Source organism: Thunnus thynnus, chromosome 12, assembly GCF_963924715.1.
Source record: "Thunnus thynnus chromosome 12, fThuThy2.1, whole genome shotgun sequence".
Classification (NCBI taxonomy): Eukaryota; Metazoa; Chordata; class Actinopteri; order Scombriformes; family Scombridae; genus Thunnus; species Thunnus thynnus.
The window spans coordinates 31,412,251-31,428,697 of NC_089528.1; the positions used below are offsets into that span (position 1 = coordinate 31,412,251).

Genomic DNA, 16,447 nt, shown 5'->3' on the forward strand with positions numbered 1-16,447 from the left:
CACTGTTTTAAGTGTGGCTGCAGAAGGAAAAAAGATTTCTTCACAGAGATGCGGAAAACTTCTCTGCCTGGCTGTCTACCAACTGGGTTGACTAACAGCCGCCATCAGCCTTGAGGAACTAAGGACGGCACCGCTAGGACCACTCACTGTAGGACCTGTGCTGGATTTTACTAACAGACTGAAAAACACATCAATTCACTTCCAAGAGTGATAAAAGTTAGAGGTCGTCTTGGCAGAGACTGTATTAGATTTTGTGTGTTAATAAGCTTATTGCTTGTATTTTGTTGTGTGATTTGACGGGCCGCCGAGTCCTTTTGCCTGCTATACTCTGAGGAGTATTTGAAGTTGCTGCCTGTTTAGTTTGTTTTCACCACTCTAGACTATTTGTGTTGTCTGCTGTGTTTGTGCCACCGTGAGTGAAAAGTAAGTTGACAACATGCGTACCGTTTACTGTCCGTATACACGCTCTCTGTAGATAAAGCAACCACTGCGGTTGTGGGACCCTGCCGAGAATCGTTTTTTCCTCCTCTTTCTTCCCTCTCTCGCTACTAACCCACCCACACACACACACACACCCATACACGTACCTCTATTACACATCTGACAGTCAGATAGCGTGTGACACAGAGCCACTCTGCCCCTCGTCATCTGCCATCAGACACGTGTGTTTGATAAGTTGAATTGGGTGAAATCGAGACACCGACCATCGGTTGGCACCATCTTGCTATTGTTTAACAGAAACGCTGCGGTCACATCCTCCACTTGATTCTTACGTGATGTGACTTCCTCCAAAAGTCACACCAGCCATGTTGGATCTCGTGCGATTTCCTCTCGCCAGATCACATCCACCATCTTAGCTCGCGTGACGTCATCTGGCCAGATCATGTCCGCCATCTTGTCATCCACACACACATGCTTCTGCTTACATGTGGTTGACCGTACACAGCTGCTGTTCTATGTGTATTGTTTGATTAGTATTTGTTGGTAGTATAGTGTTTGTTAATTGAAACATTTGTTGACTTTATTGTTTCTTGTGGAGATTAATGAACACAGTTATAGCTTTAAAGAGAAGTCTTTTGTCATTATTGTGCATATTTATTGTGATAAGTGGCTGATTGAGAGTCAGAACTCTGGATTAAACTGTCACTGTTCACTCGTGGATGCTGACATCCCAGATATCAGCTCTACTAAGACTACCTTATTGATGCCTTGTATTATTAATTAATATTAATAATTTAATGGTTTAATAATTAATCATTATCTCTGATCATTATTATTTATTGCTAATAACCAAACACACTCATGCCAGCACAGACAATGGAAAAGGTATTCCCTGATGGCAGTGGCCTCTTTCAGCAGGATAATGCCACACTGCCTCACTGCAAAAACTGTTTAGGAATGGTTTGAGGAACATGATCAAGAGTTCAAGGTGTTGCCTTGGCCTCTTAATCCCCCACATCTCAATCTGATCAAACATTCGTGGGATGTGCTGGAAAAACAAGGTGTAGAGAGACAGACAGAGACTCCTTCCATTTATGTTAGATATATTCAATTGTAATTCTAATATTACAAAATCTACAATAAGAGAAAAAGCAGCTTATTTGCAAATGACTGAATATATTACTGAGATTATCACAAAAAATGACAATTGTATAACATGTTAAAAAATTCATTAAAAACAAGATAATTAACTAAAGAAAATGATCAAAATGTAAATTATTTAACCGTAGTTATAATTGAATTGTAGTTTTTTATTGTACATTCAGAAGTTAATCTTTATTGGAAATAAACTAGAGTATCATAACACTACAATAAAATTATATAATCAATAACTGTTAAGGCTTTATTTACAAATACACTGTGTATTTTGGGGGCATAACGCATTAAAATCAGTACAAATATAAATTTTAAAGAAAAATCAACAAAAGACAAAGATCTTCATAAACCACAAACATGATGATGTTACAGTTTATTGAGAATATCACAGTTATGAATTAAAAAAGACAAATTTAACTTTGCAGAATGAATAAAACATCAATGAACATAATAAAAGTTTGAAAATACTAAAAACTAAGTATATTTCTTTTTTATTTTTTGTATAATACAAGTCAAAGCTAAAAGTAGGAAACAAAACAAACCTGAGCTAAAAAAGCAACTGTTAAGGTTTAATTTGTAAATATATATGTGTATATATGTATTTATATATTTAGCACAACTGTATCTATCTTGTGCATAAAGAGAGAAAATGTAAAACCAACCACAACATGTCATAAGTGACATTTGTGAACACTGATCAAAGTGATAAATGAGATGAATTGATGAGATGTGATGGTGAGAAAAGGCGAGCAGAAAACAGTCAGTCAGCATGTGTGCAGTTGGTGGACGGTCCCTTGTTTCTGAGGATCATCAGCAGAGAGAGTCCACAGCAGTACACCAGACTCTTCACTATCAGCACTGTGTACAGCACACAGAGCAGCTTCACCTGGTACTGAGACTGGAAGGACACTGACACACACACACACACACACACACACACACAGACACACACATACACACACATACACACACACACACACACTCACACACACACACACACACACACACACACACACACAGGTCAGTCTTCTCTCCACACTGTTTCAGTCTGTTCAACTGTGGACATTTCATCACAATATCATCACATTTTCTTCAGTAGAACTTGGACTTTTCCAGACGGGACGACCAGCTTTACATGAAGACAGGGGTCGACTACAGTTTGACTGACAGCTCAAAGGCCCTTATTAAATACAACAAGTCAGGGCCGGACCCAGCTTTTTAGGGGCCCCAAACAGGATTTGATTTCCTGTTTTCAACTATAAATAACTTTTGAATCCACAACTAACTACAATTTATAACAATTAAAATCACTCAAGGATAAAAAGCAAAGTCCAAATACTGTTTAAAAACACACAGGTTACTATAGATTTGAAGATTTCACCACTTGGGGGCAGAAGAACTCCACAACAAGCTAACAAACTCCTCTCTGACATATTATGGTCTGTCTGCTGTTTGCTGCTGGGCAGGTAGTGTACAGTGGGTTTATCAGGAAACAGCTGCTGCTGCTGGAAACACTGAGACTGAAGCAGACAGGAAATGTGCTGCAAAACCACAACTAGGAGCTAAAAGAGGCTAAAAAGCTCATTTAGTCATTAGATTCATTCTTAATATAAAACTATTGATTAGTGGAGCTTTAAGATATACTCCCTAAACTTGTTCTATCACCCTGGAGGCCTAAAACTGAGTATAGCACCCCCAAAAGGTGTTATTTGTCAGCCTGTGAAGTGAAAGCTCTCTCAGTGGGACTTGTTGTGCTGTGGGACACTCTAACAGAATCAGGGAGTGTATGTTTAAATCCTTCAATGATGAGCAGAAAGTGAACAGACTGATATGCAGCCCTAACTGCAGCAGGACATTGGAGATGTCAGAGCATGCAGAGAGGCAGCAGGTGATCTTACAGTCAGCTTGCTGCAGAGCTGGCAGGTCTGCTGGCTCTCTCTCTGGAGGACAGGAGGCTGCTGGAGCTGGAAGCTCTGAAACACAAAAGGAGTCAAATGTTTGGAGTTGCAGTGAGAAATGTCAGTGCTCTGCTCCTCTGCTCTCTCTGACAGCGTCTCCAGATGAAGCTGAATCACTGCTGAACACAGTCACCAAGCCTTCATTACCTTGTTCTGTTTGGGCCTCCACTGTTATCCCCTCATGCTTGACATAGCAGCGGTATTTATATGTGCTGTTCTCTTGCTGATGGAGCAGCAGGATGGCGACGGTGCGTCCCGGCTCTCTGAGCTCCAGCTGCTGTCCCTCAGTAAGGGTCAGATTCTCCAGCGTGCCGTTCTTCTTCTGTCTTTTCCAGGAGAACTGGACCAGAGGAGGAGACATGGCTGAGGCCAGACACAGCAGGGAGCTCTTCCCCTCCAGGTGGGCTCTGGATGCTGCTGGGTACACGCTCACCACGGGCTTCACTACCTGCTCAACTGAAGTTTGACAGCAGCAACAAGCAGCACAGACACACATTCACACAGTCAACAGCAGCTTACAGCACTGCACTGCATTCAGTCTGATCCTGGAAACTACATGATCACTAAACTACTCATCAATACACCACAAACATCATCTACTGGACACTGTATCAATAATCATATCAAACTAAAGCATCATGGAAGATCATCATATGTCATATATAAAGATTCAAACATCATTTACCACTTTATCAATATTTACCACATTAGTTACTAATATAATAGAGTTTATAAAATATAAAATATATCATGACATAACAGCCTCATATAAAATACATTTGCTAATGATTATAGTGTTTTATGTAAAATATATTTACCAACATATACTTTAATTAATAAAAATCAGTAAATAATTTTAACTTGAGTTTGATCTTTTACTTAAAACAATATTACCACCACCACGACTACCATGTTCAGATACGTCTAATATAATATAATATAATATAATATAATATAATATAATATAATATAATATAATATAATATAATATAATATAATATAATATAATATAATATAATATAATATGATGACATTTGTCTTAGTAAAATTTAAAGTATAGTTTTATTACTTGGTTAAAATATATTATATTTATGTTACATTTGTAAATGATTATAGTGTTTATATGAAGTATATTTACCAGCATATACTTTACTCTAATCAGACACACAATACATCAATACTTTTAACAACTTTTTTTGAGTTTTAGCTTTTATATAAAACACAATTACCACAACATGTTCAGATATGTAAATAAAATATAATATAATAATATATATTCTTAATTAAATGACAACATGTAAATTATCTGATTCATTATATTTTCTATCAAACACTTTCTAAAATATTTTTTTACATTATATATTTGACATCATGTTGATTTCATAAACCAATATGATTTATATTAAATATGGATTAAGATATACAATTATACATTTTATCTATAAATTATATTTAGTTTAATCACACATTTAAAATGAGTTTGCCTTCATGCATTAATTTATCTTCCACTAAAAGACATATTTATCATCATAAACACACAATTATCATGAGATACATTTTACCATTTACAAATATATACTGTATATTTAACACACAATATATTTATCACTATTTGCTTCTAAAATGACATTTAGGAACATTTATTAAATGATGTTTCACATCATATATCATCTTGTTTTTAATAAACAGGAGCTGCTGCTGAATCAGTGAGATTATTAAATACTGTTTATTTGTAACATTACTGATATCAGACTTTTTGGCTGTAAACAAACTTTGATGTGATGCATAAATAAAGAAGAACTTGTGGTGTGCAGTGAGATTTGAAGCTCTTTTCAGGAGTTATTGATTAGTTTTATGGAAGAATGGCTGCATCAAGAATTCTCTACTAAATATGAAAAAACTAACATGTAAAGCCTGAAGCAGCAGAAACTAAAACTAAAAACACATTTTCAACTTGTTCAATAAAACAACTGAAGGAAAATGAAAGTTTAGTCTTACCTACATACAGTTTAGTTCCAGAGCCAAAGATGAGGTAGGCATCTCTTCCCACAGTGAATGAGACTGTGACAAAAACCTGTCTGCTGTTGAATGTGTCAGCTGAGGTGAACGAATCCAAATTATGAACCAGTATCATATTTCATCTCCATGATGTGTTTCTCTAATGTTCATATCAACATGACTGTCTCTTCTTTTATTTGATTTTAGCCACATTAGCAGTGTGACTATATGGATGCTAATGTCAGTCGGTTGGTCGGTCCACCACTTAAGTGCAGATCCATTGGATCTGATTGTGGATCAAAGGACGGATGGATTGTTCATGAAATGTTGTGCAGACGTTCACGGTCCCCAGAGGATTCAATTATTTATTTGACTTGATTGATTCTAACTTTGAATCTAGCGCCACCAGCAGGTTGACATGTTTGGTCCAGACTGAAATATCTTTTCATCTATTGGATGGATTGTCATGTAATTTAGTAGAAATATTCATGTTCCCCTCAGGATGAATTATAATAACTTTGATCCTCTGACTTTTCCTCTAGCGCCACCATCAGGTCAACATTTAAACTCAACTAAGAACTCATTTAAAATCAAACTGACATTTGTAATGATGCAAATTACTTAAAGCTGCTATAATCAATATTTTTATAATAACCATGATGTGTCAGTGTGTAATGTGTTGGTCGTGGCTCGTAGTGATGAACCTACAGAGAATTATCAGTGACTCTGCAGCTCCTCTCGGCTTTACGGAGCTTTATAGTGAGTTTCAGTTCATTGTTTATCTGTCCGGCTGCAACTTTACTGTTTTGTTAAATAAAAATATTAAAGTTCAAAAGTTGTAAAGTTGACATTTGAGGAGATTTGTTGAATATTATGAACTAAACCAAGTTAGGATAACATTAGTACCTGTGCTGCCATGCAGGTACATTTTCATAGGAGCCATAGTTTTTGTTTGCTTGTCAATCAATTGTTGTTTAACATTTTGAATCACATAAAGGATTAAATTTCTAATAGTAAATGCTGTAGTGGAGCCATTTGTCTTAGAATATGGACAGTAAACATCAGAACCTGTGGTTAAGGTTTAGTTAGGTTTAGGTAAAGATCATGGTTTGGGTTAAAATGACTTCCTCCTTAAGATGAGGGGAGCTGCGTCGTCATGGTTACAATAATAAACACGTGGTTAAAGTTAGGAAATGATGGTGGTCGTGTTAAAAGAAACAAACAGTGTCTGCTGTCGTTTCTCTTGTGAAGACAGTCTCAGCTGCTCACAGAGCAAAATCCATTTACATTTACCACATTTCTGTTGAGGGGAAATTGTCATAAATCCAAGAATTGTGTTGAATCTTTTACTAAAGTGAAATTATCTGTTGAAATCTGCTCAAAGATGAGACGTGAAGAATGCTGCCTGAAGGCTTTTATTGTGAAAGAGCCACAGGAAGTGTTTTCATTAACAGCAGATTATTATTGTGAAGGAGGAATGAACTTTATTCCAGCAGCAGGTCAAAGAAGACCATTTTTATCTTCATCTCAAACTTTCAACTCTGTCAAACATCTTTTTCTATTTATTATTTTCTCAATTTTTGTTATTAAATCAAATGTTAATAAAGTTTCACTTTTGATCTCTCCATTATTTGTCTTTTATCTGTGTTACATTGTTTGTTTGTTTGTTTGTCTTCATCTTGTTGTATCATTGTGCTTCTGTGTTGCTCCTTTGTTCTCACTGTGTGGAACAACAGGAAACCTGCTGAAATAGCTGATAAATAATATCAATGAAATATAATGTTTAAATCAAAATCCTGACACCAACAGACAAACATTTAGTCCTCAGCTCAGTTTGTTAGTGACTCTGGCTGAGATGGAGGTGAAATATGTGAACCTGGGCTGTGGTTTACTGCTCTCTTCCTGTCACAAACACTGTTTGACATCTGTTCATCTGGAGGTTTTTGTACAGGCTGCAGGGATCATTTCTCACTGTGGGAACCTTTCCAACAGGCGCAGTAGTAGGTGGCTGAATGTGAGAGTTTAACTGCCTGAATCTGCAACTCATAGCTGTTCTGTTTATATACAGATGAGAAATCATCTTTCTGAGGATGATTGTAACTTCCACCTATGACACCAGTGTTCTTGTTAATATAAAGAATCCTTCTGAATGTTTCTGTGTCTTTCTTCTGGTACCAGTATACAAAATTATCATCACACTGGTCAGTTCCTCCACAGCTGAAGGAGACGTTTTCACCAACTCTCCTGGTCAATGTTAAATCTTTCTGAATCAGGTCTGCTGCCATGGCAACCAGCGCTGTAGAGAAACAGACACACAGATGAAGGTCAGTGTGACAGTGTTTGTTAAAGGTTGAGTTTGTTGGCTCCTGATTGGCTGGAAACACTCACCTGAACACAGACAGCACAGAGCAGCAGCTGGGAGGAAAAGCATTTTGTGCAGTGGTGTTTCCTCTGGTGAACCTGGGGAGAAGTGGCGCTCTGATGCAGCTGAGGCCAAACAAGGACGAGCTGTGAGATCAGACGAGGGCCACGTGGTTTCTAACAGCTCCTCAAACCTCCCATCAGCCCCTGCGGCGGACAGATAAGGCTGCTGCTGCTGCTGCTGCTGTGTGGTTTTCCACTGAGTGGAGGAGCAACAGGCTGCACACAGTTACCATGGAGATGGACGTCACTGACACATCACTGTTTGATTGTTCACAGGTGTTAATGTGAGAATTCATCAGCTCTATTCAAATATTTACAATCATTACAGCTGCATTTAAAAGAAGCAGAAACACAAACTCATATTAGTTTAACAGTGAAAGTGATGGAGAGCAGAGACGGACTGATATTATCTCAACTGGTTTTTAAAATGATTTGACTCTTATTTTTTAATCATATGTTTTCCTCCACGTCTCTGTTTCTCTGTGTGCTTCACTTTCACTTTCTTCATCTTGATTTTAATCTGGCAGCAGATCAAAAATCTGGGACACAACAAAACACAAAAACATTCATGGAACCACAAACACGTTCAGGTTGGTGGTGAATTTAGCAACACAGATTGTTCTCTGTTGTTTGTAGAACAGATGTGATGAAAATAAAAAAAAACTACAAATCCACAAAGCTCCTCCTGAGCTGTGATTTTAACCTTTAAATGTTCCCCTTATATTTATTTAATTCACTTTAATAAATGAATTGAATTTCCTGCATCATCTGATGGTATCATGCATTCATTGACGCTCTCTTTTAACACTGAGTTTAGACACATTTCCTCTAATTTCATCCTGACAGATTTGATATTTTTGGAAACTTTCATTATTATTCTTAATAATAATAATAATAATAATAATAATAATAATAATAATAATAATAATAATAATAATAATAATAATAATTTTCAGCTTCATATGCTTTGATACAAAGAAAACTGTATTTAAAAATATGTTTTTCAGATTCATTATTATCTCTTCTATGTTTTTATTTCAGAGTTGTTTTAAGTCTAATATTCTAATGTTAATTTTTGTATAATATTCAATAATAATTCTAATATTACAATAAGAGAAAATGCAGCTTATTTTTAAATAACTGAATATTTATTCATGATTATTAAATAAAAAGTTGGTACCAAATACAACCTGCACCAGTCTACATGTTCAGCTGTTTTCAGGAGCAAAACCAAATGTAATTTTCTCCCTTTTTATTATATAATATTTATATTACATTTTACAAATTATTTTTTATGTTATTTATGTTTTTCTGACATTTTATTAGACTTTAAAGCTGTAGTTTACATCTCATTCTCCACTTTATATTATATTACCTCTATCTGCTCTGTGCTGAGCTGTCAGTAATAAAACCTTTACACTGCTGCCCTCATGTGGCTGCAACAACACATTGCTTCTACTACTACTAGTCTCTTCAAACTTTTGTTTTCATGACCCCAAATGTGTATAAAGAGTAAATATATCATATATATGTGTATGTACAGAGAGACAGACAGAGACTCCTTCCATGTTAGTTAGATATATTCAATTCTAATTATAATATTACAAAATCTACAATAAGACAAAATGCAGTTTATTTATAAGTAACTAATCAGATTAATGAGATTATCACATTTGAAAATGACAATTGTTGTAGAACATATTAAAAACAAGACCCCAAATGTTTATAAAGAGTATATATATATTCTTTCAATTTTCTTTTGACTTGAACACTTTCTTGTGTTTCTGAATCTTTTTTAAAGTGTTACTAGTAACAGGAGCTGCAACAATTAGTTGATTTTATTGATGAGTTGATCGTGCAGCAAGGAAGGACTCACACACAGAGAACAAAAAAGAATTCAGACTAATGTCTGGATTTTAAATATTTCTATTTGTTACATTACAGGCCATACAGACAGTGAAACGATGTCCAAAAGTGCATACAGTGCAAGAGTGCAAATGTTTCAGTTCATGTTGGACTTTCCTCAGTGCAAAGGGAAGCGAAGGCTAGTCCATCTGGTCCGATCCCTCAGAAGAGCTACTGTAGCACAAATTGCTGAGAATCAATGCTGGCTATGATAGACAGGTGTCAGAACATGCTGACCTCTGTCCACCGCTGAAAGCACCTACAATGGGCACGTGGGCATCAGAACTGAACCATGGAGCAATGGAAGAAGGTGGCCTGGTCTGATGAATCATGTTTTCTTTTACATCATGTGGACAGTATGTGTGTCGATGTTACCGGTGTTACATAGTGTTGGGACAGACACCAATTACATTACTTGCCCACCGTCCATACCATAGTTTTTCTTTTCTTTATACAAATAAACCCCATTCAGTTAAATCTGGTATATCAGCACCCACATTCATCAAATGAAAACTTTAATTTGAGGACGACTCACTGGCTGCAGCCTGAAGCCCACCGTCACTAACTCTTAAGAGAAAAGAGATGGTACCAAGATGCACTATGGGAGGAAGACAAGCCTGTGGAGGCATGTGGATGTTACTTTGACACGTACCACCTACCTAAACATTGTTGCAGACCAAGTACACCCCTTCATGGTGTTGGGCCTCAACCATAGGGTCAGACAAAGGCAGGCCTACATGTAAACTCTGAAGCCTGACCACGAGGCTTTAGAATTCATCATTGCCTTTACATTGTAACTGCGCCTGAAAGAAGCTTTGCTTTCTCCGTGAGCCAGTTTACTAAAGGAGGTAACCCTGTGCACGTGTAATTCCCCTCACCGACTTTGCCCCATGTTCACCCGAACACAATCACCAGATCCAAGAGAGAGACCGCTGTTTGCAACCCACTGTTTTAACTGTGGCTGCAGAAGGAAAAAAGATTTCTTCACAGAGATGCGGATAACTTCTGTGCCTGGCTGTCTACCAACTGGGTCGACTACCAGCCACCATCAGCCTTGAGGAACTAAGGACGGCACCGCTAGGACCACTCACTGTAGGACCTGTGCTGGATTTTACTGACAGACAGAAAAACACATCGATTCACTTCCAAGAGTGATAAAAGTTAGAGGTCGTCTTGGCAGAGACTGTATTAGATTTTGTGTGTTAATAAGCTTGTTGCTTGTATTTTGTTGTGTGATTTGACGGGCCGCCGAGTCCTTTTGCCTGCTATACTCTGAGGAGTATTTGAAGTTGCTGCCTGTTTAGTTTGTTTTCACCACTCTAGACTATTTGTGTTGTCTGCTGTGTTTGTGCCACCGCGAGTGAAAAGTAAGTTGACAATGTGCGTACCGTTTACTGTCCGTATGCACGCTCTCTGTAGATAAAGCAACCACTGCGGTTGTGGGACCCTGCTGAGAATCGGTTTTTCCTCCTCTTTCTTCCCTCTCTCGCTACTAACCCACCCACACACACACACACACCCATACACGCACCTCTATTACACATCTGACAGTCAGATAGCATGTGACACAGAGCCACTCTGCCCCTCGTCATCTGCCATCAGACACGTGTGTTTGATAAGTTGAATTGGGTGAAATCGAGACACCGACCATCGGTTGGCACCATCTTGCTATTGTTTAACAGAAACGCTGCGGTCACATCCTCCACTTGATTCTTACGTGACATGACTTCCTCCAAAAGTCACGCCAGCCATGTTGGATCTCGTGCGATTTCCTCTCGCCAGATCACATCCACCATCTTAGCTCGCGTGACGTCATCTGGCCAGATCATGTCCGCCATCTTGTCATCCACACACACACGCTTCTGCTTACATGTGGTTGACCGTACACAGCTGCTGTTCTATGTGTATTGTTTGATTAGTATTTGTGGTTGTATAGTGTTTGTTAATTGAAACATTTGTTGACTTTATTGTCTGTTGTGGAGATTAATGAACACAGTTATAGCTTTAAAGAGAAGTCTTTTGTCATTATTGTGCATATTTATTGTGATAAGTGGCTGATTGAGAGTCAGAACTCTGGATTAAACCGTCACTGTTCACTCGTGGATGTTGACATCCCAGATATCAGCTCTACTAAGTGAACTATTTTGTTTATGAGAGTACCTTATTGATGCCTCGTATTATTAATTAATATTAATAATTTAATGGTTTAATAATTAATCATTATCTCTGATCATTATTATTTATTGCTGATAACCAAACACACTCATGCCAGCACAGACAATGGAAAAGGTATTCCCTGATGGCAGTGGCCTCTTTCAGCAGGATAATGCCACACTGCCTCACTGCAAAAACTGTTCAGGAATGGTTTTAGGAACATGATCAAGAGTTCAAGGTGTTGCCTTGGCCTCCTAATCCCCCACATCTCAATCTGATCAAGCATTCGTGGGATGTGCTGGAAAAACAAGGTGTAGAGAGACAGACAGAGACTCCTTCCATTTATGTTAGATATATTCAATTATAATTCTAATATTACAAAATCTACAATAAGAGAAAATGCAGCTTATTTGCAAATGACTGGATATATTACTGAGATTATCACAAAAAATGACAACTGTATAACATGTTGCAAAATTCATTAAAAACAAGATAATTAACTAAAGAAAATAATAAAAATGTAAATTATTTAACCATAGTTATAATTGAATTGTAGTTTTTTTATTGTACATTCAGAAGTTACTCTTTATTGGAAATAAACTAGAGTATCATAACACTACAATAAAAATATATAATCAATAACTGTTAAGGCTTTATTTACAAATATACTGTGTATTTTTGGGGCATAACGCATTAAAATCAGTACAAATACAAATTTTAAAGAAAAATCAACAAAAGACAAAGATCTTCATAAACCACAAACGTGATGATGTTACAGTTTATTGAGAATATCACAGTTATGAATTAAAAAAGACAAATTTAACTTTGCAGAATGAATAAAACATCAATAAACATAATAAAAGTTTGAAAATACTAAAAACTAAGTATATTTATTTTTTTATTTTTTGTATAATACAAGTCAAAGCTAAAAGTAGGAAACAAAACAAACCTGAGCTAAAAAAGTAACTGTTAAGGTTTAATTTGTAAATATATATGTGTATATATGTATTTATATATTTAGCACAACTGTATCTAACTTGTGCATGAAGAGAGAAAATGTAAAACCAACCACAACACGTCATAAGTGGCATTTGTGAACACTGATCAAAGTGATTAATGAGATGAATTGATGAGATGTGATGGTGAGAAAAGGCGAGCAGAAAACAGTCAGTCAGCATGTGTGCAGTTGGTGGACGGTCCCTTGTTTCTGAGGATCATCAGCAGAGAGAGTCCACAGCAGTACACCAGACTCTTCACTATCAGCACTGTGTACAGCACACAGAGCAGCTTCACCTGGTACTGAGACGGGACAAAAGCTGCTGGTGGATCTGCTGATGGAGCTGGTGTTGGAGATGCTGGTGGAGCTGGTGTTTGTGGAGAAAGAGCAAAAACCTCTGAAACAGAAAAAAAGCCAAAAACAAATGTCAGTGCTCTGCTCCTCTGCTCTCTCTGACAGCGTCTCCAGATGAAGCTGAATCACTGCTGAACACAGTCACCAAGCCTTCATTACCTTGTTCTGTTTGGGCCTCCACTGTTCCCCCCTCGTGCTTGATGATTCATTGAATAACAAAACCCAAATTAATAATACTATTCATGTTTTATAAAATTACAAGTACTAATTTAATAATTAATACATATAATTTAATAACATAGATTTTACATTTAATAGTTGTATTACTTTGTTGTTGCTGTTTGTTTTATTATCAGTTTCTCTCATGAAGTTGTTTTTGTTAATAAAACAAACCAGTTTTTAAATTGTGGTGTTTCTGAAATCTTTCATCTTCTTCTAAATTGAGGTTTTTACCTGCAGAGTGTTTAAATTCACACTGTAAGAACATTTTTAACATTCACTTCCTCTCTGCAACATTTAAAAAAATACATCCTACATTTGTTATCATCAATCAGAGCAGCAGAACACAAACCACACTGAGACAAACAAGTCATCTTTACTTGTATTAAAAAGAAAATACACAAATAATATAAGAACACAAACAGTCAGACAATAACACAATAAAGTTTCAAACGTGTATAATCAAGCAACATCAGCAGCTGGTCAAAGTAGAAAATGCTGTTGTTTTTCTCCCAAAAACCTCTTTAATGTTTTCACACTAGAAAGCTCCTCACATAGAGGTGATAACCAACTGATGACAGTTATTTCTGCAAATACTTTACCCAAAGGACAATTGGAAATCTGAGCCCAAATGTTGCTGAAGCCTTTCTTGAGTACATTTATTATTTACTTTTAAATTTATGTTGCAAACATCAGCAAAATCTTCTAGTATCTTTTATTCACTGTAGAAATGTAATATTTAATGTAATATTTGTGTATATGTATATATTTAGTGTAATATTAAACGATACCAAAAATGTAAAAAAAGAAAAAAAAGTCCTTTTATTTTAAGAATAATTTATTTGCATGACCATGATCTTCTGACAACTGAAGGAAGTTTAGTTGACAAATCAGACATTCAGATCAGAAAACACTCATATGTGTTATATTTGGAGGATACTGACAAACAGCCCCTTCTGTCATTTATGTATGAGCACTCGGCTCATGGAAGAAGTATTGAACTGTTTTACTTAAGTAAATGTACCGATAATACAGTATAAAATACTACTTTACAAGTAATGGTTTTACTTTCAAAATTACAGAAGTATTTTTTTGCTAAATGTACTTAAAGTATCAAAAGTAAAAGTACTCTTTATGTAAATTGGCCCCACACACTGTTACATTGATCATATACATATATACAGAGCCTGTGAAAAGTATTCACCACTCTTGAAATGTTTCATGTTGTATTGTTTTAAAACATGGAGTCAAAGGGGATTTAATGTGGCTTTTTGAACACTGAAAAAACCCTTATATGTAAAATGAAAATAAATCCCTATGAAGTGATCTAAATGTATTTCAAATATAAAATACATCATCAGCTTTACTAGTAAAATCTAAATCTGAAAAGAAAGTAGTACTTATAGCTGTGAAGTTAATATAGTGGAGTAGAAAGTAAAATATCTCCCTCTGAAATGTAGTGGAGTGGACGTATAAAGAAGCATAAAATGGAAATACTCATGTGAAATACCTCACAATTGTTCTTTATTACATTCCTCCCCTGCTGTAAAGTGTACCTTTGCTAAAAACTCCAAAAAAGAAAAAGTGACAAGACCTCCAGATGTGTGGCCTTTGTTAGTGGCTGGGCTCAGTTTGACTGTGTGGGTGGAGGGCTCAGTGGAAAAAAGGTTTACAGACAACAAGAGAAAAGACCCACATGACAAATGAGAGGGAGGGAAGTTCATGAGTGTACAGCAGCAGGTATGAATCTGTTCTCGGCGGTTATTAGGACTCATATAAAACTGTTGACAGCGAATCAACACTTCCTTTCCTGCAGCAGACGGGCGGTGTGGGTTTCTGCTCAGCAGCCTCCACACTGTTCGCTGTGGTTTTTCATTTTATTAACACAATGACGGTTACAACCATCGACTCTGGTTAAAGTATCGTTCCAGGAACTTCAGTATGAAATCAGCGCTCAGGTCCCACAGTCTGTACTGAGTTCACAAATAAATCACTCAATTCACTTTAAACAAATAAATAAAAAGAAAATGGTTAAAATTGTGATTGAGGTGTTGAACATCTAAATGACAATAATAATAATAATAAATACATGACTCATAGAAAAGAAAGTAGAAACATTATAAAGACAGCAGAAATAGATTTTGATACTAAGAACCCAACTTAAATCATATTATTTAAAATATTTTTATTGAATATAAAACACAAACAACCATATGTGATATATATTTGCAAAACAACATAAACATCAGGTGTATGTAAAAAAAAGAAACTCATGTTCATTTTTAATGAAGTGCACATATACACATATACATATGTTGGTGTGAACCAAGTTCATTTTCTCACATATTCCACCTTAATTATAATAAATGATTGATTGAATAACAAAACCCACATTAATAATAATATTACTTTTGTACATAATTACATATACTCATTTAATAATGAATAAATATTATTTAAAAATATAGATTTTATATTTAACGGTTGTATTACTTTCTTGTTGCCGTTTGTTTTAAAATCAGTTTCTATTATGAAGTTGTTTTTGTTAATAAAACAAACCAATTTTTAAATTGGGTATTTCTGAAATCTTTAATCTTCTTCTAAATTTAGGTTTTGTCTTGATAAAACTGCAAGAGCTGATCAGTATTTTGGTGATTTAGAAAAAAATAAAAAACACATCCATCAGTTTGACAACATTCAGGCTTCAGCGCAGATTAATGAAGCCGCTGTGAGATCATTTTTATAGCAGCTGTAGCTTCAAAGCAGCTCTCTGCTGATTCTTCATGTGTGTAAACAACAGTGTCTTCAGCATAGAGTTGTACATCCACACTTAAACAATTAT

General features: G+C 36.0%; 1 protein-coding gene across 1 annotated transcript; it reads right to left on the reverse strand.

The window, feature by feature from the left end:
* Window positions 1-3,464: 3,464 nt before the first annotated feature.
* LOC137193465 (immunoglobulin lambda-1 light chain-like) lies at window positions 3,465-7,983 on the reverse strand. The gene is made up of 5 exons (XM_067604689.1): window positions 7,941-7,983; window positions 7,525-7,848; window positions 5,553-5,594; window positions 4,736-4,761; window positions 3,465-3,993 (listed from the first exon to the last, which is right to left on the reverse strand). The coding sequence occupies exons 1-5, from the start codon at window positions 7,981-7,983 to the stop codon at window positions 3,616-3,618; spliced, it is 813 nt and encodes a 270-aa protein (XP_067460790.1). The 3' UTR covers window positions 3,465-3,615.
* Between the last annotated feature and the right edge of the window lie 8,464 nt (window positions 7,984-16,447).

What these genes read in the sequence shown, in the direction of transcription:
- LOC137193465 (XM_067604689.1), bottom strand. Translation starts at nt 7,983, where the DNA reads ATGCTTTTCCTCCCAGCTGCTGCTCTGTGCTGTCTGTGTTCAG. An exon ending in TCTGTGCTGTCTGTGTTCAG is followed by an intron (nt 7,849 to 7,940) that starts GTGAGTGTTTCC and finishes GTTTCTCTACAG; the next exon opens with CGCTGGTTGCCATGGCAGCA. An exon ending in CTGTTGGAAAGGTTCCCACA is followed by an intron (nt 5,595 to 7,524) that starts GTGAGAAATGAT and finishes CTGTGGGAAGAG; the next exon opens with ATGCCTACCTCATCTTTGGC.